At 33.0% G+C, this 26,428-nt stretch overlaps 1 protein-coding gene across 1 annotated transcript in view; it reads left to right on the forward strand.

The window, feature by feature from the left end:
* The first annotated feature begins 13,156 nt into the window (after positions 1-13,156).
* The window catches only part of VGAT (vesicular GABA transporter), an 18,988-nt gene continuing 5,716 nt past the window's right edge, over positions 13,157-26,428 (forward strand). Inside the window, exons 1-2 of the mRNA XM_018453272.1 lie at positions 13,157-13,544; positions 13,622-13,751. Coding sequence (XP_018308774.1) covers positions 13,249-13,544; positions 13,622-13,751 — 426 coding nt within the window. The 5' untranslated portion in view covers positions 13,157-13,248. The remainder of the gene's footprint in view (positions 13,545-13,621; positions 13,752-26,428) is intronic.

The following is a 26,428-nucleotide window of genomic DNA, read 5'->3' on the forward strand; positions in this document are numbered from 1 at the left end:
AATTGTTAAAGTTGACAAATATTCAGGTGAAGAAATCTGTCACATCGATGGTATAGAGGGACATGAGACCATGTAAGTGAAGATTTTTTGCTTTAATTACACAAATTCTCAGTTTCAAAAACAAATTTTGTTTTAAAAACAAATTTTGCTTTAAAAAAAATGATAATTATTTAGACGGTTCCTCTCTGGAATCTTAATAAAAATGTACTCATTGAACGCGTTTTCACTCAAAACGAAAGAATCTGACAAAAAAAAAAGGCGGTCGGCCTCGTGAATCGAGTTATTAAGCATCAAAGTTCGAGACTTTAGAGGTTAAGATATCTGTCATCCCGACTCGATACAGCTCTACGTATACGTTCTGCTTTAATTACATAAATTCACTGCTTTAAAAACACATTCACTGCTTTAAAAACACAAATTCACAGCTTTACAAACACAAATTCACTACTTTAAAAAGACAAATTCACTGCTTTAAAAACACAAATTTATTGCTTTAAAAAGACAAATTCACTGCTTTACAAATGCAGATTCATTGCTTTAAAAACAGAAATTCACTGCTTTAAACATTCACCGTTTTAAGCACACAAATTCTTTGTATTAGCAGTGAATTTATGTTTTTAAAGCAGTGAATTTGTGTTTTTAAAGCAGTCAGTTTGTGTTTGTAAAGCAGTGAATTTGTGTTTCAAAGTAGTGAATTTATGTTTTAAAACAAAGAATTTGTATTTTAAAGCAAAGCATTTGTGTAACCTTCTATGCCATTGATATGACAGATTTCTCTCTCTAACCTGAATATCTGTCTCAACTTTAACAATTAATATCTCAGTTCGCAAGCGAAATAGAGCGACACTTTTTCGCCAAATTCATTCATTTTATGCAAAAACGCGTCGAATGAGACTAATTTTATCAAGCTCGGAGGTGAGACCCCTAAACTCAACAATTATTAGAACTTGTTTTAAAGTAGCAAATTTGTGACCGCAGCGCATGCTTGCATCGCAGTATTTCGTGGCTGACAGATTTTCTAACCTCAACAGTTGTTAATTTTAACGTTTAATGTTTCGATTCGCGGGGCAGAGCGACTTTTTTCTGCCAGATTCGTTCATTTCGTGCAAAAACGCGTCGAATAAGCCAAGTTTCATTGACTTTTGTGATTAAGCTTGTCTCCTTCATTACCATCTTTTATAACATTAGGTCAGAATTTTTTGGCACTTGCTTGCATTGTTGACACTTGTCTCTTGTCTCAGGGGGATCGGCAGAAATGCTCGCTAGTTCACTCCACACGTTATCCTCGTTCATGACGTGATTCATGAAAAATAAAGATTATTTAACAATTATATGTATAATGTCAGGGTTCCGTCCCATGACGCGTATCGCTGTACATACGCGCGTATTCGCGTATTGAAAGATCCGACCAATCACCGACGATCCGCCGTTTTACGTACGCGATAATTATGTTCCTAATGTCCCATGGAGCGGTTCGTGCGTAAAGCCCATGGCACATACAAAAACGTAAGGCCGTAATACGTAAGCAGTAAAGAAATCGTAAGATTGGATTCGCTACTGGCCTTACGGTCTCTATCGTGATTGGCCAATTCGCTTACTGATTATGTCTTACGGCCTTACGTTTTTGTATGTGCCATTGGCTTTAGGAACACAATTATCGCGTACGTAAAACGGCGGATCGTCGGTGATTGATCGGATCCTTCGATACGCGAATACGCGCGTACAGCGATACGCGTCATGGGACGGAACCCTCAGATGACGTGATCGAAGCGGTACGAGTGTTAAGTTTCGTAATCATACGTCGGTATCATAATATTTATAGCGAAAACTGAGCAAGTCGTTTGGAGTCGCACGAAAAAAATGTAGAAAAAAAATTTAAAACAGGAAAACGACGACAATACGCATTCACGTAAGTAGTAATGATAGGAAAATACAGTAGAATTAAGCCCTGCGCACAATAGAAGGAATAAGGAATTAGAGCTGCGGGCCATTTGACGCTACAAACGCTTCGAAGCATTCTTTGATTAGTCAATTCGTAAAATTCTTTGTTCTGATTGGTCGCTCAAACGTTTCGAAGCGTTTGTAGCGTCAAGTGGATCACAGCCAGGAATAAAGAATAAACGATTGTAACCAATCAGAAGTCGGAATACACGAGGTACGTTCGGCAATGCAAATCTCAGATGCGAGATAACAGATGGTGAGCTTGATCACGTGATCTTCGAGCAAACCGAGTGCCTTAAATTAATTCCGGACGCGTCCGAACGATACAGAGTTGTCATTTAACGTCATTTAAGGTTATAGCAAGTTTAGAAGATCCCGGCCGCCTCAAATTTTGATAAAAATGCACTCAATCAGTGCGTTTTCGTGTAAAAATAAAGATTTGACAAGAAAAAAGTGTCGCTCTGCCTTGGGAATTGAGATATTAATCATTAAAGTCGACAACTATTCAGGTTAGGAAATCTGTCACAGCAGTGGTTCACTGTTTTAAAAACAAAAATTCACTGTTTTAGCAGAGCATTTATTTTTAATGCAGAGAATTTGTAGCGTTACTTACGAGTAACCTAATTCAACTGCGTGGAAGAGATTCGGGCGAACGCGCACGCCGACCAGGACCTCTGAAAAGGTTATGAATTCAACTTAGGCGTGAAAATTTGCATTAGCTCTACGAGCTCGATCTTTGAATCCAGAGTGGATTGAGGAACTCGATTAGCTCTAGAAATATTAATACCGAACGCATATGAGATGACATGTAGCAGAAAGATACGAGTTGCCGAACGATTTGCGAGGTGAAAGAGCAAACGGATGCCTCCGATTTACAATGCCGAACGCACTTATGATTTCTGATAGTTTGAAATCGTTTATTCTTTATTCTTTATGGCCCGTCTACAATACACGTAGTAAACTTGGTTTAAGAAGTAAGAGTAAGAAATTGACCAATTACAGTCGATTATGAAAAGAATAATCGACTGTGATTGTGGTCAATTTCTTACTCTTACTTCTTAAACCAAGCTTACTACGTTTATTGTAGACGGGCCTGTAGATGACGCCTTAGGGTGAAATCACACGGTGCGGAAAAAGACTGCGGAATAGAGAATGCGTCATTGAAACAACCAATCCGAATAGCGCTGATTGGTTGCTTCAATGACGCATTCTCTATTTCGCACCGTGTGAATTCACCCTTATGCCTAGTTCAGACTAGACGCAGCAAGTATCAAGCAGCTGAGCAGCAACCAACCCGCGAGGCGATATTTTTTACTCCTGTTACGTCCAGGGGTTCTTTCGGTGGGAGCCGAGGTTCGAATTAACCCGAGACTACTACGGTAGTATGAAGGTAAAATTCGAGGTAGTGGATTGGCTGATTAACTTGTCCAATTTAATGATTATCAATTAGAGTTGTGCGCTCGATACAGTGATGATAGTAGATTCTAGGGAGGTCCAGGGTGTATCGTCTGTCCTATCTAGATATGAGAGGAACCTTTCCAATATTTCCGGGCAATCGCGACAATTTGACACGTGATGCACGGTAGTTAACGACACAGAGCATGCGTCACAATTTTCAAACCGTTCGGGAAATCCTAAGTGGATGTAATGTCGTAACACGCCGAGATATTTACTCTTTTCGGAGACCGGAAGCAAGGTGTAACATTCTGGGCACTTAATTCCGCCACTTTCGTTTTCCCGATAAAACAATGATGATGCGCAACAGGCGCTCCGTACCCATGTGACGTAAGGGTCTATTCTCAACTGGCGACGAGGAATAGCCAATTGCGGACGCGGGTGTACCGGACACATGCTACGCGGGATCGGATTCGCGGCTCGTCGTGATCGAAACAGATTAGTTAATAATTTCTTACCTTTTTGATGAATTCTGGGTGGCGATGACGAGTCGAGATAGAATGAGTGCGGGCGGCTTCCAACTTCCCTAGTGTCTCAGCTCTGCCATTGGTCCTCCCGAGTCCATGGTGATTGGGTTGCGGTTTGACACGCGACCGAGTTTCATTAATTAAAGTGTTCGGATTATTTAACGCGACGGATTATGGAGGAGGTTTTATTCAGAGATTTTACTCGGATTTAACAAACCACATGAATTTATTGTTAGCTTCACACACAATCAAAGGTTAAACATTTTGGCTTAATATTAAGGATGATTTACATTAACGCGGGAATTGAATTACGCTTAAAATTAGAATTAGAATTATTCTAGACTTGGATGAAGAATTTGAAAAGTGCACGCAACACGTGAAAGCTTAAGGTCAAAAGGCTTACATGTCCTCGGAGGTACTCTGAACCCGGACTCGCGACTCTAAGACTGTTACTTAAAAGAACGACTCTTAACGACTGCTTCTTAACGACTGCTTCTATTTTTGTGCCCTGAGGGCAAATCTTAAGGGCGTCCCCTTCCATCGTTACTCCGCTGAGGCACGCGTGGTGGGGAAGGCGTCAGGTACGGTCCTGGCGGTCTCATGTACTACGCCAATTTACAGGAAGCGAAAATTCTGGACAAAAATTTAACAATGCCGCAGACGTGACACTCCACGTGACTGTAAATATCGCCTCGCTGATTGGTTGCTGCTCCGCTACTTGACGCTTGCTACGCATCCAGTCTGAACTAGGCATTAGGGTGCAAATCCATCAGGGATCACGTGATCCCTTTCGTTGCTGACACAGCCTGTTTAAGCAGCTCGTGAAAATTTACCTTAATGCGGAACGGGAGCAGAACCAATCACAGGCGTTCCGCAGTTTTCGTTATGCGGCTTCGAATTCCTTCATCTCCCTGGAGTGCGGCGTTCAGAATGAACGTTCGGACGACAACTTTTTACCCAGAAGCGTTCGATTTGAACGAACGTTTTTTTTAGACGTTTCACCATGATCGTTCAGAATGGGTTTAGAAGAATGCCCAGACGACAACTTTTCGCCGCACTCGAGACTGCGGCGAATTTTGCCCGACATGTACAGAAAAGTCTATCTATGCCTACGCAACCTATAAGAACTATATATGATTTGAGGTTGTTATTATTAGTAGGAAAAGTTGAATCTTGAGATAGTATATGTCTGAAGTGAAAAGAATAGTTTGAACTTTGTAAGTGATTATATACATTTTTTATTTACATTGTTCATTCTATAACAATATATTATTATTAATGTAATATTAATGTAAAAAAAGAAGTAGTAAATATATGTATGAATTTTATTAAGATAGAATTACTCAATATAGAAGAAACATAATAATATATATATTCTATTAATTTATTTTATGTTATTAATTTTCAGTTGAAAAGTATAATGGAGAATTGTATAATACAAGGTGCTATTACATTATATAAAACGTTTTCTTTTAGAGATATCGAGTCTAATGATGATTCTGAAGAAGAGGAGCTAATTAATAAAGAATTATATGTTGAGAAATTGTCAAATTCTGAAAAAAAAGTTCCGTCTCGAATAAAATATTTTATTGAGCATACAGTATTAGATAGCACTACAAAGGAATTTCAATCACTAGTGTAGACCCCGCATAAATTTGACCACTTGTGTTACGCTTTAGACAATAAAACTGTTCATCCTGTTCGTTCAGAATGAAAACGTCCAAGTGTGTGGCGTCACATTGGACACCCCTGTCCGGATGAAAAATTTTCATTCTGAATGCACCCCAGTGGTTCACTGCGTTAAAAACACAAATTTACTGCTTTTAAAATACAAATTCACTACTTTAGTAGAGAATTTATGTTTTTAAGATATAGTGAACCACTGTTATAACTGATTTTCCAACCCGAATAGTCGTCCACTTTAAGGATTAATATCTCTGTTTGCGGAGCAGAGCGACACCTTTTTTTTATTTTTACGCGAAAATACATCGATTCAGTCTATTTTTATCAAAATTTGAGGTGAGCGGGCTCTTCTTAATTAACATTTATCTTTGTCACTAATCGTACTATACAATCAAGTAGAACCAAAATGGCGGATAGGAATACCTACATATCTAGTGCCTTACTAATACACACCAGCCGTTCGGAAATACTCGTCTGTACTCGGTGTGCACTAGTGTGAGATCGTTCAGAAATATCGAGAGCAAATCTTGATCGAGAGAATCACACCGAGTGCTATTAAACCACCCGTGAGAAAAGCAAGGGGAGTCGGTGTGAGCCGGTGTGTTATTGTTTATTTCAGCTTGTGCACAACTTATCATAACCTTTTCCGATTAATGCAAAAAGTAATGTATGAGAATATTACATTAATACAATAGAAGGAAGGCATAAAGCCGTAATTAATGGAGATCTACCTATGTTTCATTCCAATGGAAATGCAAGATGTACAAGGTGAGTTGGCATATGATTGGAAATTGTAAAATTCTAATTTTTTTCGCATATTTGCATTTTTGCTTTAATACACGCTGAGAATGAGACTTTTATATTCATCTCCCTGATGGAAATAAATCGCTAAAGTTGCTGAAAATCGCTGAAATCTATCAATTGACCTATTTCAGTAGAATTCATACTAAAATAGGTCAATTGATAGAGATTTTAGTGATTTTTGATGATTTATTTCCATCAGAGCTGAAACAGTATTTTTTTAACACGCTGAATTACGTAGTTATTGTTTATCATCATAGGAATGTAATTATTATTTTGTTGTGTAGATAACAAAATTTTCGACGTGTCTGTATATGAAGACATGTTGAAGTTCTTCAACCTGCAATTTGCTGAAAATTCATCACTCGATTCACTGTTTATACATACATACGCTACTCACACGCCACATAGAAGCCGTTCGGGACACTCATCACCCAAAGGCACACGATACCCCCACTACTTCTCCACTAAAGTCAGCGAAGCACACCAACGAGTGATATTTCCGAACGCAGCCTAAGTATTATATATAATTACATGTATATTAAATTATTTTATATTAGATTATAATGATGGTTTTGCATACATCTTTAACCTTTGTTTTGTTTTATATATGTTAAATATTTTTTATTTGATTCTTGTAGGAAAAGATGAAAGCGAAAACAGCATTATTTCTTATAAAAAATATAATACAACAATGGCAAAGAACTCCACAGTTACCTTGGCAAAGGGAGTTTCGAAGAAGACAGCATCTGCAGACAGCATCTCCAGATCTTAATTACCCAATGAAAACAGAAAGTCGAAATAATATCAATTTGACATCATATTGACCGAATTATGACGAAAAAATGATGTAGATTGAGTCAATAATCAGTCACAATGACGTCAAATTGACATAATATTTACTTCCTTGTTTTCTCTGGGTATCTGGCATATTGTACATATGATGTTAGGTTAGGTTAGAAATGTATGCAAAACCATCATTATAATCTAATATAAAATAATTTAACATACATGTAATTACAATACTTATAGATGACAATTTCCACCTTTTCAATGCTCCTTTAAGTAATTTTTTCAATATTATTTTTAATCGCTAGTGATCATTGGTGATTGACAGTACGAAAAATTTCCATTTCCGAAAAATATGCCCTATGGGAAGTCTGGCTACTTAAAATCGGAACGGAACGATGCTGATTGGTTGATCCTACCCTTCACCTTTCCGATTCCGTGTTCCGATTCCGTTTTCCGTGCCCATGGAACAGCACTCTGAGCATAAAGCTGGAATCAGACTACGCATTGAAGATTGAGATTGAAGATTGAAGATTAAAATTTAACCAGTGAGGACAAAGAAATTTTTAAAAATATAATACATTCAAGGCTCAGAAGAATAAATCAAATTTAATAACCTATAAGCCTATATGAGCCAACCACAAGATTTTTAATGTGAACAATAATTAGTTACAAAATGAACAGTAAACGACCTACGGTTAAGATCCATTTTGCGCAACCAATCAAAACAATAGGAGCTAAAAGAAATTTTAGTTCCTATTGTTTTGATTGGTTGCGCAAAATCCGCGAAAAACGCTCGTCAGGGTGCAAACCCATGCAGCGGAATGCGGGGTCTACAATAGAAGTCGTAGCAGTTGTAGGGATTGCAACCGTTTTATGATTGTCTACTGAGATAGGACCATTCTTCTAAATCTAAAAGTATGATCCCATCAGCGCGAAGGAAACTTCCAACAGTTGCAAAACAAACAATCATAAAACGGTTGCAAAACTGTTGAGTCTGCTGAACGCAGCCATTGAAGAGTGAGATTGAAGATTAAAAAATTCAAATTTGATCAATCGAAACGAAAGGAGCTAAAATTTTTTGTCCTTATTGATCAAATTTCAATCTTCAATCTTCAACCTCAATCTTCAATGCATAGTCTGATTCCGGCCTAACGCGGAAGGAGAGTGGAACCAATTACAAGCGTTCCGTATTTCTCAACAATTTTTAGCGGAATGGCTTTTGCACAGCTGCGTAATATACGCACACACTGTGTGTTATTATACATATGTCACGTGCTGTGTATATACACATCTCTTATTGTTTATGTCTCTCGGTGGTTTAATATTTCCCTGTTCGGAAAAAATTTTCTCTTTTTGAGTCTGATTGTTTATGTGATTTTAGGTTAATTAATCTAATATCACATAAACAAGTATAAAAGAGATAGAAAATTATTATGTTGTTGATGACGTCTTTTATAAATTGGACATTTTGAAAGCCATTGACGTTTGTTTTAAAATATTTATGGTATTAGATGCACAATATCCTACAGAATGTGAACAAGTATGGCTGTTTTTCCAACAGTATATTTATCAGCAACGAACTGAAAATGACAAAGTGATTAAATCAGTAATAGAATTTCATGAAAAGATTGATAAGGCATAAAGTGTTTGAACAATATCTATCAACACATGAATGAAAAGCTCTTCTTTCATTTCATAATGTTTATTGTCCTTTGTGTACATGTTCCTATACAAAAATTAGTTTACTCATTAACCACATATCATATATGTATACATAAGTATCAATCTTCTAATCTATTTATTTGTAAACAAAATGGTTGTTATCGAGAATTTCATAAATTAAATAAGTTTAAAGAACATTTATTAAATAAGCATGTTATTAGTCAAAATATCATTACATTTCCTCAAAGTAGGTATGATTTTGAAGTGCAAAGTATAGATACAGTTGAAAAAACGTACATACTCAAGATGTAAGTAGGAGCAATAATAATTCCCACAATATAAAACTGATCATAAAAGCATTGTAATTCGAGATGTAAAGAATCAGTTGAAGGAATCAGCTTCTTTTTTCATTTCATTTTTTATAATGAGATAAACATACATAAACGTCACCTTCAAAAAATAATAAATATAACAGAATTTATAAAAAATGATATAATATTAAACTTGAAAAAAGATATTAAAGAAGTACTAAAGAGTCAAAAATTGATAACAGTAAAATGATTTTAAATATAGAAGAAACATTTCGTTCACATATGAAAATCCTTTTGGTTTAGGTCTGGAATATGAGATTTCAGTTTTTCAAGGAAAAAAGTAATTTTATTGAAACCGAATATTATGTAATTTGTTTACGTAATTGGTACAAAAAATATAAGTAAGTATAAGGGACAATTTTCACTTACACCTGTAAATGTAACTGGTCAATTTATTTCAATAAAAAATACTGAATGGATTGTTTACCATACTAGGATTTTTAACAATAATATTAAATTATATACACATTTTGTCTACAGAAAATAATGTAATCCATCATGTTATTCAAGCTAAGTTGTACAAACGCTTGGTAAAACAGTTTCTAACAGATTCTATAGTATTACCTCTTATTCTATTTTATGATGCTTTTAAAACACAAAATCCTTTAGTAGGCATGCAGGCAATCATAAAATGAACACAATTTATTTTTCTTTACCTTGTATTCCACCACAGTTTTCTTCAAAATTGGATAATATTTTTCTCACTTTATTATTTAACGAGAAAAATAGAATTGAATTTGGAAACAAAAGTGCTTTTTTACTGTCTAGAACTACAGTATTTAGAAAACAATCCGATATTCAAAAATTATAATGGCAAAGTTATTTACGTATCTTTTATAGCAATGACAGGTGATAATCTCGGAATACATGAGATTTGCGGTTTTGTAGAAAGTTTTGTTGCCAATTTTCCATGTCGCGTTTGTAAAACGTCATGTGATTTATTACAAGAACTACTACTGAAATCGATATTCTTTTGCGAACGAAAACAAATTACGAGACATAAGATTAGGAGATGTATCAAAGACAGGCATAAATGAAGAATGTATTTTCAATTGTTTGAAAAACTTCAGCTTATTCGATAATCTTGCATTCGATATTATGCACATTTTCGAGGGTATATGCCAATATGAATTGTCTCAAATACTTTTGTATTTGCATATATATGATGCAAAATATTTTACACTTGAAGAACTAAATAATCGATTAAATAGATTTGATTTTTGGTCTCGGAGATGGAATTAATCGTCTTCGTTCTTTAAAGAAAGAAAAGTTAAAAAATTATCGTTTAGGCTTCTCTTCGTCTGAGACAATTTATTTTTTAAAATATTTTGGATTACTAATTGGCGATTTGATATCAGAGAATGATGAATATTGGGATTTAAATGTTTCTTTAAGAGCTATTATTGATATACTTCTAGCGCGATCAATAACAACTACAGATATTGAATATTTCAACATTTTTATTACAGAACATTTAGAAACTTACATTCAGTTATTTGGAAAAACTTTGAAATTAAAATTTCATAATATGCTTCACTATGACCGAGTTATGGAAAGATTTAGGCCATTAATTAACATATGGTGTATGCGTTTTGAAGTAAATCGTCAAAAATTTAAAGCTTTTGCACGTATAACATCAAATGTTAATCTACCTTTGTCATTAATACAAAAGAATCAATTTATGTTAAATGATAGAATTTTGAAAGAACGTTCATTTAAGAAAGAAGTGCTTTTTACATGTGACACTACAAACACGATTAAAAATCATCCATTTTATTTTAGATTTAAAAGCTATTTACCAGATTCGCTATTGTTATTAGTGAAATGGATTCAAATAAATATTTGTACCTACAAACTTAATAGAATTTTAAGTTTAGGAGTCCGAAATATTTTACCTTCTTTAAGCATTATTACAGTTATTGCTATTAATGAAAATGATGATTTCTTTTATAATTCAAAAATTAAAAAGTCTTGGATTCTCGTCTCACTTTTATGCTTATGAAGTGATTCCAACAGAACATTTTTTGCTTTTAAAGTTGCAAGATATAAGTAAATGTAATCCTTTTCCTTTAACAAAAGCAATTATAAGTGGTAAATCTTATCTAGTGTACGATTAAATACTATAACTAAATAGTTATACCTATATTTTAATCCATTTCATTAGTTAAAGATGATTTACTTACAAAATTGTAAATCTGTAGTATTATACTATGTATATGCTATTATAAGAATACTTATAAAATATATAAACTGTTTTTATTTTATTTACTGATAAAAGTACAATGCGTAATAACAAATATTTAATAAGAATAACGTGCATAAATACACACACATACAAATAAATAAATAATAAATGATATTTTTTTCACTATATTGTATTTACATTTATTATCCTATATGTTTGTGCAACGATGATAACCATGATTACCACATGATTATTATGTAAATTTAATATTTATATATGAGCACTGGAAGAAATAGTTTGGCAATAACTACCAAATTTAGGCTAAAATAGTGCCCGTTTGGTTATATTAACCAATCGGCATTATTTCAACCAAAATTTGGTATTACCAATATACTATTACCAAATTGGTTTATCACTGCATGACAAAATTGTAATACCTTCAAATAAAATATTTTGCTTTAATAATCAAAATATTTGGTTGAAGTAAAACAACTTAAATTACCAAATACTTTTTTACCAATGCAATCTTTTTTATACAAATAAGTAAAGAAGGTCGTATTCGATCAAAATGGATGTTGATCCACTTACCAATATATTTTTACGTGAATTTTACAATTTTTAGTTCAGGTAATAACTGTGCGCCGATTATTTGTTGATCTTGAAACATAATCTTAAATTGAAGCTGATTCAATATCACGCTTAAATTGAAGCTGAGATAATATTACAAATTAAATTGGCAAATAATTTAATAATACCGATGCTAATGAGCATTTTAAAACACTGTAGGAAATTTATTACGAAATATATCACCTCAGAGCCAATCCGGGGGAAAGAATATTTTATATATAATTATTTAAAATTATAATTTCCTCTTTTTTTATTTTAAAAAGGGAAAATATACAAGCACATGCATGCTATTTAAATATCTCTCGATTAGTTTCGCGTGATTTGCATTTGTGCGAGCAAGGGACGCGGGTCTTATCCCACCCTCGTTTCGGGGGTGCGCGGATATAGCGTCGTATGGGAGGCACGCGCGAGATGATACGTCTCTCTCTTTCGTGGAGCATTGATCGAATCCTGCGCATTCGGGAGAAGCTGGCCATATTACCCCCGCGATCCTTCTGATTCCTTAAACACCACGTTCCCGCTGCTAGTCGATGCCGCGGTCGACGTATTCGTCACGATTTTCACCTGGCAAGCCGCGGTGTAGATCGTAGATAAGTAACCATCTCATCGTCGTCATGCGGCTTCGCAATCTGGGTAGTTAGATATAATTTCGCGCCCTCGTTTCAATTCTTCTCCGCTCTTTTTTTTTCTTTTCTTCACTTCTTCATGAAGCTTCGCTTGCATTCGGGTCGCAGTCGTTTTTAATTTAGTTCATTTCTATATTGCGTGAGACTCCCGATCATTAAGGATTTCTCAGGAGGAACGTCCGAAACAGGCATCGGATTCGCCATTTGGTAAGCACGATAATCTTATTGATATTAGCACATGAACTAATCCAAGACGTTAAAGAACTCTTAGACGTTTCGTTGTTCTATGTAACGAGAGAAAGAGAGGTAAGGGGGAGAGGGGGAGGGAGAGAGAGAGAGAGAGAGAGAGAGAGAGAGAGAGAGAGAGAGAGAGAAGCTCGCTCGATATGCTCACGAATGCAACTCTTGTACACGTAGCTACTACTTCGTTTCCTTAATTATCAATTTACATGTCTTTTTTTATCAGTTATCCTCTATAATACTTACAAGATGCGAATGATTTAAATTTGAATAGCCTGAAACTCCACTTTACCTCACTAAGAAATATTCTATTCTTTCTTCAGTCACTGTATCTAGTTTATGTACGAGACTACGTCTATAAGAAATTAAACAAATCGCCGTAGAGGCAACAGAGAGAAATGGCAAATTTCCGTGGATTTTATATACCTTCCTTTGGTGCAACGGTCAACGTCGCCTGGGAGACTTTGAAGGCCATATGGCCAGAGAACAGTCCGTGTATGGAGTTGATTCGTAGTAGCGGTACCGGTGGCATGGGCCAGGACCATCCTCAAGGCCGATCCGGTCAGGGTCAGTTCAAATCCTTCGATGAAGGTCATGATAACACTGAGATGATGACCATGAACGGGGATCAGGCATATCGAGATCCGAACAACGTGGGGATCGCCGAGGACTCCTTCAGTTACCAGAGAAATGGGTAAAGATACGTCCCCATGCGTTGATTTCACTTACTGCTCGGGTTTCGGTTGATTCCATACGTCACTCTAATTGTAGGGACAAAATCAGAACTGGAAGCATGAGCAGCGGAGAATTTAGCGAGTACGACGAGGGTGGCGGAGAGTTCGGAGCGGGTGTCAAGATTAACGAATGGCAAGCTGCTTGGAATGTTACAAATGCCATTCAGGTATTGCAGGATCAAAGGAATTTCTGGTAGCCCTCACTCAAAGAAAAACGTAATGGTAGCGATTATAAAAATGACAATTATACATATTTTATTTGTGAAGAATTAATATATTTTTAGAAGGGGACACTAGATTACAAAGCTGATTAAATCATTTTGTAATTATTGCAACTGTAAAAAATAATGTATTCAACTATATATAATATATGGGTGATTCTTTGGAAAACCGTCATGACATCTCGCTCTATAGTCTTCGATATTGTTTATACTCCGCAAAAACCGACATGATGTCTCGCCCTATAGTCTTCGATATTGTTTATACTCCGCGAAAGTTTTCTTTAAGAAAATATAACGACCTATATTTTTTTGTTTTTCTTTAAAGTGAATTGTTTAGCCGTGGTACTAATTGCAATTCCTCGACATTTTGAAAACATCAATTTTATCGATTTTTTTTACCCCGTAGTAAATATTTAAAACAATATAAATATAACAGTTTCTTATGTAAAAAATTCTCTACTTTTTAATAAAAATAGTCTCGATTGATTTAAATTTCATAAAAGCAGTGAAAATCATAAATCTTCGGAAAAAACGCGTTTTTCTTCCTGATCCTAGGCATTTAAAAATGAAAATATTTTTTTTAAAAAGCTGACAATTTTTTATATAAGAAACCGCTTCATTTAAATTGGGAACCAATTTAGTTCAATTACAATAAAATGATTTAGTAAATTAAGAGTAGTAAAAAAATTTATGATATACATATATTAAATGTTATTTGTTACAAAATTAATTAGTCATATATTGATGTACAAAATTTTTAATTATTTTGCTGTTTTGATTTTAACAGCTTTGTTAGATGTTGAAACAACTTTCGCTTCAATCATAATTGGCTAATTATGGGAATAATCATATGATAACCCTGAGTTCCTTTAATTCTAACTGCTCGAGAAAATTAAGTATCTAAAAATTTCATTGTTTTATCACACATTTCATTGTCCACGTAAATAAAATCGACACTGTTGATAAAACAAGAAGGCGTTTATAAATTTAACCGAACATTTCAATGACTTTGAAATTAAAGCTGAATGGCATTTCTCTGCAATTGCTCACGGAAAGGAGCAGTTAAATGTGATTGGCTGGTACTGTAAAACGCCTCGCATTTTTGCCGCCGAGCAAGTTTGCAACTAGGAACATGTCAGGAAATTTTATCAGTTTTCCAATTATATCGGTGGGCGTCTCAATCTATCAACAGTGTCGATTTTATTTACATGGACAATGAAATGTGTGATAAAACAATGAAATTTTTAGATACTCAATTTTCTCGAGCAGTTAGAATTAAAGGAACTCAAGGTTATCATACGATTATTCCCATAATTAGCCAATTATGATTTGCTGAAGCGAAAGTTGTTTCAACATCTAACAAAGCTGTTAAAATCAAAACAGCAAAATAATTAAAAATTTTGTACATCAATATGTGACTAATTATTAATTTTGTAACAAATAACATTTAATATATGTATATCATAAATTTTTTTACTACTCTTAATTTACTAAATCATTTTATTGCAATTGAACTAAATTGGTTCTCAATTTAAATGAAGCGGTTTCTTATGTAAAAAATTGTCAGCTTTCTAAAAAAAATATTTTAATATTTAAATGTCTAGGATCAATGAAGAAGGAAAACGCGTTTTTTCTGAAGATTTACGATTTTCACTGCTTTTATGAAATTTAAATCAATCGAGACTATTTTTATTGAAAAGTAGAGAATTTTTTACATAAGAAACTGTTATATTTTTTTAAATATTTACTATGGGGTAAAAAAAACCGATAAAATTGATTTTTTCAAAATGTCGAGGAATTGCAATTAGTACCACGGCTAAACAATTCACTTTAAAGAAAAACAAAAAAATATAGGTCGTTATATTTTCTTAAAGAAAACTTTCGCGGAGTATAAACAATATCGAAGACTATAGGGCGAGACATCATGTCGGTTTTCGCAATTTACCGTTTCGTCAAATATTTGCGAACATTCATCTGTATTTCGGAAACTAAGCCGTTTAGGACACATGTTTATATTAGGGCTCTAATTTTATTCTGTTTTTCGAAGATACGTGTAAACATAAAACATTTATCCATTTATATTCGCTTTCAAAAAAACGTTTACTTGAAGGTAAACGTTTACACGTTTAATTAGCATATCCGGTTATAAAAGAAACATTTTTCCGAATATACGTGTTTTATTATAGATTCAAACGAAAATACATTTACATGTATATTTAACATATCCATCTATGAAAAACACCTTTTCGAATATTTTAATAAAATTAAAAATCGAATTTTTTGCATTTTCTCAATTTGTCACACTCCTTAATAAAGGGATAAACGTTTATATAAAAGAAAGTGAAAATATTCGGAAAAACGATTCTAATAAACGGATATGCTAATTATACGTGTAAACGTGTTTTCGTTCAAACGTATAACAGCGAGCCCTAGTTTATATGGACTTTTTTACTTGAAATAAACAAAGAATCGCTCTGTTGAGTATGGCAACATACTTAACTAACATATATATATATACATTAGTTTATTCAATTAATAAGGGGAGCACCAAATATGGCTCTCCCTTCGATTTTATTAAATTATATACAGGGTGTTCAGCGTAACGGTCCGCACGATTTTTCAGACACTTCCAACAGTTAAAAAAAAGATTGAAGAGTGAGTATTCATCTGTCTTATACAGGCTACAACATGCGATAAAAAAATTAAAAAAGTTTTTTTTCATAAGGAGATCAAAGTCATTTAAATTTTTTAAATAACACCATACAATTTTTCCTTATAATATTGTAGAAGTTTTCAAGACAAATTCAAATCACTGTCGAATCGTCATTTTTATTGATGATTTATTGAATTTTTATTGCATATTTTATCAAATAAGTACATGTATGTATGTTCTGTGTTCTAGTCAGAGGTTGTGTAAGTACTATTGTTACAAATAATGTTACAAATTTGATTCTAAGTATCAATAAAAAGCGATTTTTAGTATGATTCTGATGTAGCAACCGCGGTTGGGGTTATCTTCGTTTTTAGGAATCAGAAAACAAAGATAGCCCCAACCACGATTGCTTTTGATTGTTATATCAGAAGTACGCCAAAAATCGCGTAAAATCAATAAAAGTGACATTTCGGTAGTGATTTAAGTTTGTCTTGAAGATCCCTACAATATTATGGAAAAAAAATGTATGGTGCTATTTTTAAAATACATATTTCAGCAGTATTTTCCCTTGACAGTGGGAGGTGAAAGTCGTGCGCCTCTAAGCAGGGGGAAGGTGGGGTGGAAGTCGCTTCAGGTGAAAGCCGTGCGCTTCTAAGCAGGAGGGGAGGTGGGAATCGCTTCGTCCCCTGCCAAGAGGTGCACGACTGTCACCCGAAGCGACTCTCACCCCACCACCTCCCTACTTGGGGGCGCACGGCTTTCACCTCTCCCTTGTCAAGGGAAAATACTACTGAAATATGTACTTTAAAAATTGTGTGCTATTCATTAAAATTATTCTGTTCATAACTTTTTAATGAATGGCGAGCGACAAAAAATCAATGACCTTGACCTCCTTGAAGATCAAGGTCAACATCGAGGTCAATGAGAAGTTATTAGGGGTGGGCTGTGTAAAGGTAAACATTTACCACGGTTAAAGTTAATTAATCATAGAGCTAACATTTCGCGCGCTCAGGGACGCTACATCACATAAGCACGGATGTTCATACGCCTATGTTCATCCTCTGTGAGATTGCAATAATTATGTATACAATAATATTGAAATACTTCACTCATGTTTAAATATAGAAAATAAGTTCATATGCAGCATACATAACATAAAAATATTACAGGATATTCAAAATAATAAATATAACGAATTATTTTTCAAACTCATGAGTATCGCAGACAACTTCTTTCGTATGATAAAAATATTTTCCTTAATTATACGTTTTCCAGTATGCATATAAATTAAATATGATAAAACTCAACATTTAATATTTAATAAAAAGTATGTTAATATATACATGAAAGGAATTTAACTGGTATGTATACTGGAAAATAACGTATAACTCGATATTAAGGCAAACATTTTTACTATATGAAAGAAGTTGTCTGCGATACTCATTCGGAAAATAATTCGTTATACATATTTATTATTTTTAATATTGTAAGAAATAAGCGACAACACGAGAAAAATATTAGAGCGCTCCGGGATTCAAACCGAGCCCTGGTCTCCTCTAAATTGATAGACTTCCGTCCTGCCACCGAGCCCTGATGCTGATAACTTCTGTGTTGTGCCTATTTTCCCTATATTATATTTTCCCTTACAATATTCTGTAATATTTTTATGTTATATACGTTGCATATGTACTTATTTTCTATCTACACTAAAAAAAAAGATTGGCTGCTGCAGCAAATTAGATGGTAAAATATGGCATAGCATTTTTAATTGGTTGCAGCAGTCAATTTTTGGTTGTGTTAGTCTATCGAAATCCTATACTGACATTGCAGATAAGTTAACGTAACCAAAAATTGGCTGCTGTAGCCAATTAAAAATGCTATGCCATATTTTACCATCTAATTTGCTGCAGCCAATCTTTTTTTTCAGTGTAGTAATAATGTAATCTTCTTACGGACTTTCCTAATTCAAAACTAGAAAAGAACCCAAAAACCCAGGTCGAGTGAGAGTTAGCGTGGTAATTAGTGCGCAAAGTTTAATTTTAAAACTTTATTCCATGAATCCAAATAATTTTTGTACGTTTTGACTCACTTTAGAATCCTCTTCAACAATACAAAACGGCTTCTTTTCATGTTTAGGGTGAGTCACTGTCTTTCTTTGGATTTTTCTGATTAAAAAGATTATATTATTTAATGTTTTAACAGATTGTACAACATCAAATCTGTAAAATGGTGACTTCGCTTTAAACATGCAAAGGAGAAACTTTTAGTTATTGTATTGCTAAAGAGGACTCCAAAGTGAGTTGAAAAGTACAAAGATTATTTGGATTCATGAAATAAAGTTTTAAGATTAAACTTTGCGTTCCAATTACCAAGTTGACTCTCATTCGCCCTAGGTTTTTGGATCCTTTTCTGGTCTTACTTTCTATGTTTAAATATCATTAGTGAAGTATTTCAGCATTATTGTATACGTAATTACTTCAATTTCACAAGGGGTAAACATAGGCACACGAACATCCACTTGTGTGATGTATCGTCCCTAAGCGCGCGAAATGTCAGCTCTGTGATAGTTAACTTTAATCGCTATTAATTTAAAAACTATAGCCTCGACATTTTAGTATTAGAATTTTTGTCTTATATTTGAGTCAGGAATATGTTATTACAATTTCAGTCACGAGTTGTAGAATACTCTGTGTGTGTGTATGTGTGTGTGCGTGCGTGCGTACAGGATGTCCCAGAATAACCGCATTTCCTCTTAAGAACGTATTCTTAAGGTAATTTTGAGACGAAAATCTTAATATAAAAATGTGGAGGCTACAATAATTTTTGAATTATAATTGATTAAAGATTGTAATTCGAAAACTATTATAGCCTCGTATTTTCGTATTAGGATTTTCGTCTTACAATGTTTAAAAGAATTCAGAAATAATAATAGAGGCTATAAAAGTAAAATGGTTTTTAATTTATAAGCATTTAAAGTTGGCTTATAATTCAAAAAATTATTGTATCTCGATATTTTCGTATTAGGATTTTTATTTTAAAATTACCTCAAGAATACGTCCGTAAAAGGAAATGCGGTCATTCTGGAACATCCTGTATGTATGTATGTATGTATGTATGTATATATATATATATACACACACACACACAAGATGGCCCATGTAAAGTGTTACAAGCTATTATCTCTGAAAGTGTGTGTCAAATGACTAATATGTTCAGACGACAGTTTTATGACTTTGAGGAGAGCATAAGAGGGTATCATTTGTTTGACCTTGGATAGCGTTGTCAAAATGAGAGCAAGGCTACTTTAAATTTTTTAAATGGAACCCCCATTTTTTATTACATTTTCTTGTAGCTTACCTTCAGAGCTTTCCAAAACACACTATAATAAAATATTTTTTCATTAAGTACGAGTTATGAGTATTGAAAGTTACAATATTGCCAGCATTAGCATTACACAAGGTGTCTGACCGACGGCTAAAACCTCTTGAATGTTGTTCAGAATCATGTCCTGCATAACATTTGTTAAGATCAAGGCCATTGAAGGTTGTATTTCTTATTTTCATTTTTACGTAAAAATGAATTTGTAGTGCAAAAATTAAAATAAGAAGAATAATCTCCAATGGTCTTGATTTTGACAAATTTTATCCAGGATATGATCCTGAACAACATTCAATATTATAGTTACTTAATTATAGTATTTTAGAAAGCTCTCAAGGTAAGCTACAAGAATATGTAATAAAAAATGGGAGGTTCTATTTAAAAAATTCAAAGTGGCCTTGCTCTCACAACGTTGCTTTGACAACGTTACCCAAGATCAAACAAATGGTACCATCTTGTGCTTTCCTCAAAGTCATAAAACTTTTATCTGAACATATTAGTCATTTGACACACACTTTCAGAGATAATAGCTTGTAACACTTCACAGTTTAGCTCTCTCACACTAATTCATGCTAAAATTATAAGATGCGCTTTTCAAGCATTCATGAAAAAAACCGCGGTGAATTACATATTGCTAATGTAAAATAATTTAAAGGCGTTTTTCTCCTCATAAAATTTAGCCAAATTGGGGAAAGCCATATCTGGTGTTCCCTCCCTCCAATATCAGACATGACATCCGATTTGAATTTTATATCTAACGCGTTTCTCAAGTATTAGTGAGAAAAACGCGTTTAAAAATTATACATTACAAAATAAGAAAATTTTTTAACGCATTTTTCTCGCAAATGCTTGAGAAGCGCGTTCTATAATTTTAGCCTGTTTAGTGGGACGTTAAAATTCAGCAAAACCGGAACGGGCTAGGCTTGGTGTTTCCATTGTTTGAATAAATTAATGTGCAATACATAGCTGAATACATTATTTTATAGTTGTAATAATTATAAAACGGTTTAATCGGCTTTGTACATTAATTTTATATATAAAATTTATATAGCTGAATCACTTTTATATTAATTAATTCAGCAGGGTTGTTAACGTTACCGTTTTTAAGTAACGTGTTACAGTTACCGTTCCTTGCGGTAAAAAGTAATACGTTACTCATTACTCGTTACCGATTGTAAAAGGAATGCATTACCGTTACTTAAAAGTAACGAAAAAAACCATTACTTTTTTCGTTACTTTTCAAAAAATGATTATATTTATATAAATATAGCTGCATAAGAATTCGCTGTCCAAAATTCAGTTCATCCAAAAAATTTCTTTCTAGGCTGAAATTGTAGGTACATATGTCTACTTTTTTTTTTAGCATTCTGGCCTTTTTGGAAATTCAATACGGCACACAGTGGTCTAAATCAGTTGCGTAGCGCGAAAAAAGTCCAAAAAAATAGAATTTAATTTTAATAAAGGTATATTGAGAAGGACTACGAGTCAAAATAACAAATTTAATATACGTGCTAATACCAATAAATAAATAGATTACATTGATGAACAGACGTTTCGACCTCGATCGGGTCATTATCAATGTTAAACATATATGGTATATAACAGTTAAGATACAAAAGCAAATTATATTACTAATTTAAAAATTCGATGGTAAGAATAGATAAACAAATAGTAGATATCGGATATTTAGGCTATAAATTCATTCCAAAAATCGCTGGTTACAAATATGAGTGTGAAAAGTCGTTTATTAAGATAAAAGAATGGATTTTATAAATATAAAGCAAAGGTGAATTTGAAATAGCCTTAAACTTGGTCTTAAATTCCACTTTTTTTTCATTCAAATAAATTCTGCAAATAAATTTTTGGTATAAATTTTTTGTACCCCTATGGATTCACCTCTGTCCTCTATTATATATCAGAAATTGTGTTATAGGATTTATAGGCTTTAGCAGTTGAGGGATTACCTATACAACTTTTATTTTATTTTCTATATGTGGACGACATCATTTTAGCAGACCCGGGTGATACTTTGAATGAAATTCAAAACATTTTCAATTCTTTACATCCAAGACTTCAGTTCACCATGGAAATCAGTGTAAACGAAAAATTGAATTTTTTAGACACGACAGTTATCGTTGAAGACAATATAATTATCTTTGATAGATATTAAATGCCAACCTTCTCTGGTAGATTTCTTAATTTTAATTCTCATCATTCAATCTGTCATAAAAGGGGCGTTGTTTTTGGTGCAGTTGATAGAATTGTATTATTATCCCATTCACAGTTTCAACAGAATAATCTAATTGATACTATTAACATTTTCTTGGATAACGGCTATCCTTTAAATTTCATCTTCTCTACAATACAAAAAAGATTGAATTTCCATATTCATAACAATAATAATATAGACATTAATCGTTCTTTCCTAAAAAAAAAAATCAAGGCCACACAAAAATATTTCACTATATTTTATGTTAAACGTATCTATTTCTGAAAGGTTCATGCCTGCAGCCCTTAAACTTAGTTATAAATTAGCTTACTCTATTCCCAACATTCTAAAAAATTATAAAAAAATCATAAAAAAAGGCAAAGACCAGCTTGATTTTCTTTCCTATCAGGACGTAGTTTATAAAATATCTTGCGATGATTGCGAAGCTAGTTATGTCGGTCAGACTAAGAGAAGACTGAAAACTAGACTGCAAGAGCACATGTCAGACATAAGGAAAAAAAAACGGGATTTCCCACGGTCATTACGGAACACAGAATTAGTTGCAACCACAATTTTGATTGGAATAATGTACGAATTTTAGATAGTGAGCCATCTTACAATAAACAGTTAATTTCTTAAATAGTTCACATTAAGAGACAAAAACAGGGCTTAAACAGGCAGAATGATACGGAAGCATTACCTGATTCCTATCTTCCTATTTTACAATCTCTTTCTCCCTCTTAGCTCCTTTTTCTTCCCCTTCTTAATCTACCCTTTTCATCCCATCTCTTTAGTTCGTTTTCTACTTGTCATCACTTACCATTAACATACTGGCGGACAACTACGAATAGTATCTATCGCAAATTTTGCTTCAATTTCTGTACTTTTATATTACATTATGTTATAATTTTACACTCCGGACATTTTTACTATCTGACACTATCCTTTTCACATTTATTTATATGAATCACGTTTTTTCTTATACATTTAAATTTTCATAATACACTTTCATACAATTATATCTTCATAGAATCTAGTTTCATCTTTTATTATTTGACTTTTTATATATTTCAAATTTTATACAATTCACCTTCATACTGCTTTATATTTATAGAATCCATTCTTTTATCTTAATGGCTTTATCAACAACATTTCACACTTATATTTGTAACCAGCGATTTTTGGAATGAACTTATAGCCTAAATATCCAATATCTACTATTTGTTCATCTATTCTTGCCATTGAATTTTTAAATTAACAATAATTTGCTTTTGTATCTTAACCGTTATATACCATATATGTTTAACATTGATAATGACCCGATCGAGGTCGAAATGTCTGTTCATTTTAGTGTAGTCTATTTATTTGTATCTTGGCATTAGCACGTATATTAAATTTGTTATTTTAACTCGTAGGCCTTCTCAACATATTTTTATTTAATTTCATTACTTAAGCCATATTACATTATGTATTTTAATTTTAATATTTTGAGCGCTTTATATTGTTGTAAACTTTCTAAAATATTAAAAACTATAAATTTTCATCGATAATGTTAATTTACAATGGCGTGTATAGTAATTTTGTTTATGCTCTCAACCAGTGGTCGGAATTAGTTGTTCATTTCGGGCCGATTCTCGAAGCAACGCCCATTGTTTCCCCACTATCGCTCGTCGCTCGACGATCGAGCCGCCGATCACACAGCTGGCTATGCCTCAGGAGTGTCCCTCAGTGAAAAATACCATGCGTACCTTTAGGAGAAACTTGTAAAAAATTTTACTTTTAATATAAATTTTATAATGACAATAGTATACGATAATTAGAAAGGTCTTATGCGAGATTATAGAGTTTTGGGGATTCACACTGTGTGTAAAAAAGGAACTACTATTAGTGCTAATAGTGTTTGTGATAGATGGAATACTACATATGATAGTGTTACGCGTGTGATAGTTACATGTAATAGTGTAATGTTTCATAATACTACGTATAAAAATACTACAAGCAAAATATAATAGTGTACTTGTGAATATTATTTCTTTCTTTTTAGTATAATATCTGTGTTTAATTAAATGTTTTGTATTAGAATATTTTACTCTCGAGCCGTATATTTTATCATCTTCTTTGATATTTTTTTAGTGGAATAGACATACGGGGGAAACCACTAAAAAAAAACGCATTTGTAATAGTACCTCAAAGGTGATGTGAAAAAATATTTTAATTCTAATTATCGTACATTATTGTCATTTATATTTTTGCAAAAAATATATATCTAAATAATAGAAGATTTTATTTATAAAAATTATGTTAAAAGTAAAATTTTTTACAAGTTTCTCCTAAAGGTACGCTACCATCGTATTTTTCTCTGAGGGATACTCCTGAGGCATAGCGCCAGCTGTATGATCGGCGGCTTGACCATCGAGCGGCGAGCGATAGTGGGGAAACAATGGGTGTTGCTTCGGGAATCGGCCCGAAATGAGCAACTAATTCCGACCACTGTTCTCGACCATTAACATACCGTCGCGACGGCTTTGATGACGCGTTACTAATCGTTGTTATTTAAATATTTACATAAGATGTATTGTTGTTTATGATTTTACCGAAATGACGGATTCTCAATCAGGTAACTTCTTAATAGTTTTTTATACTTGATGCTAAATTTAATATTGATTACTGCAGTTATTAATTAATTACAGATTAATGGTTCAATACTTATTATAACATTAAACTTTTCGAAGTCCGATAAAAAATTGCAGACATTTGCAGATGTTGAACTTACAAGGAAAGGGACGCAACTGTCTCCTTCCGATTTTAATGAGCTTTTAATATGTTATTCTCCAGACAAAAATAAGCGACACGTATTTTTTTATACATCCTCGTACGCGCTTTTAGGGGCTGAAACACCCTTTAGAAGAAAATCGGTTTTTCTCTTTCGAAGCGAATATCGCCAGAACTGTAAGATAGAAAAAAAATTTCATAATGAAAATTGAATGGCTTCAAAAGTACTTTAAAACTATAAAAAAAATTTTTTTAATTATTTATAACAATTTTATTTATTTAACGAAGAAATGTAGGACATCTACCACAAACGCACGATCTTTATTGATGAAAATTATCTTTATATAAAATTAATCGAATTTACATATATGAGAATACAGATGTTTCGGCTTCAAATTAGGCCATCCTCAGTATAATCGTCAGAAATATAGAAATTACATAACCGTGTTCAGAGTCAACTTATTAAAAGTATACGCATTATAAAAATTTAGTACATCTTATCCCTATATATAAAAAAACGCACGCTCGTTATTTCGATTTCAATTTCTCGTACATTTGAACATGATCATCGAAAATCATCCTATGCTCCGGTCATTACAGTTCTTTTGTATAAGGAGTTGAATAAGCCAACAATTATTTACTTATAAAGAAAAAATTTTTTTTTCTTTATAATTATATTTCTAAAGTACTTTTGAAGCCATTCAATTTTTATTATGAAAATGTTTTTCTATCTCTTACAGTTCTGGCGATATTCATTTTGAAAAAGAAAAACAAATTTTCTTCTACAGGATGTTTCACCCCCTAAAAGTGCGTATGGGCACGTATAAAAAAATATATGTCGCTTATTTTTGTCTGGAGAATAACATATTAAAAGCTGATTAAAATCGGAAGGGGACAGTTGCGTCCCTTTCTTTGTTAGGTTAAATCTCAATACTTTTTATTGAGGAATTTGTGCTATAAGAATAAAATGCGCACGTGTGGCTTATAAAATTATTATAATTTTTTAGGAGGGGTATTCTAGGTATAAAATATTTGGAATTATTCTTTCAATGATACAAACATAAGAATTTGAAGAGAACAGAATTATTAAAAGAATTTATTAATGTATATAAAAGAAAATATAAATACAGATTTATTTGAAGATATATTGTTGAAATTTATAAAAAATGTCGAAGATCGTTGAAAAAAATGTATCCGCAACGTGAAAATGTTCAAATCTGCAAATAGTAAATGATTGAATTAGAATTTTGAGATTTTACCTGCAAGTAATGTAAAAATTTACATGTTAAATTATAATTATTAAGCTGTTATTGTTCATCAAATATGTATATATGTTATCTGATTATATACAATAATTAATAGTTTTTGTTATGTTCTGAGAGAGATAAGATCTAAAATTAACAAAAAATGGTATACAATAGCATTAACAGGAAATTAATTTTTTCGTGCTGCGAACTGCGATCAGACTACTGTCGGGGGGATCCCGTTTGCCTACAAATCGATTGCCTACAGTACCATTTGCCTACATCCCATTTGCCTACAAATCGATTGCCTACATGTTCTGTTGCCTACAGATCGATTGCCTACATGTATTATTGCCTACAGTTCGAT

The sequence above is a fragment of the Mycetomoellerius zeteki genome, unplaced genomic scaffold (genome assembly GCF_001594055.1).
Source record: "Mycetomoellerius zeteki isolate Tzet28-1 unplaced genomic scaffold, Tzet1.0 scaffold374, whole genome shotgun sequence".
In the NCBI taxonomy this organism is placed as follows: domain Eukaryota; kingdom Metazoa; phylum Arthropoda; class Insecta; order Hymenoptera; family Formicidae; genus Mycetomoellerius; species Mycetomoellerius zeteki.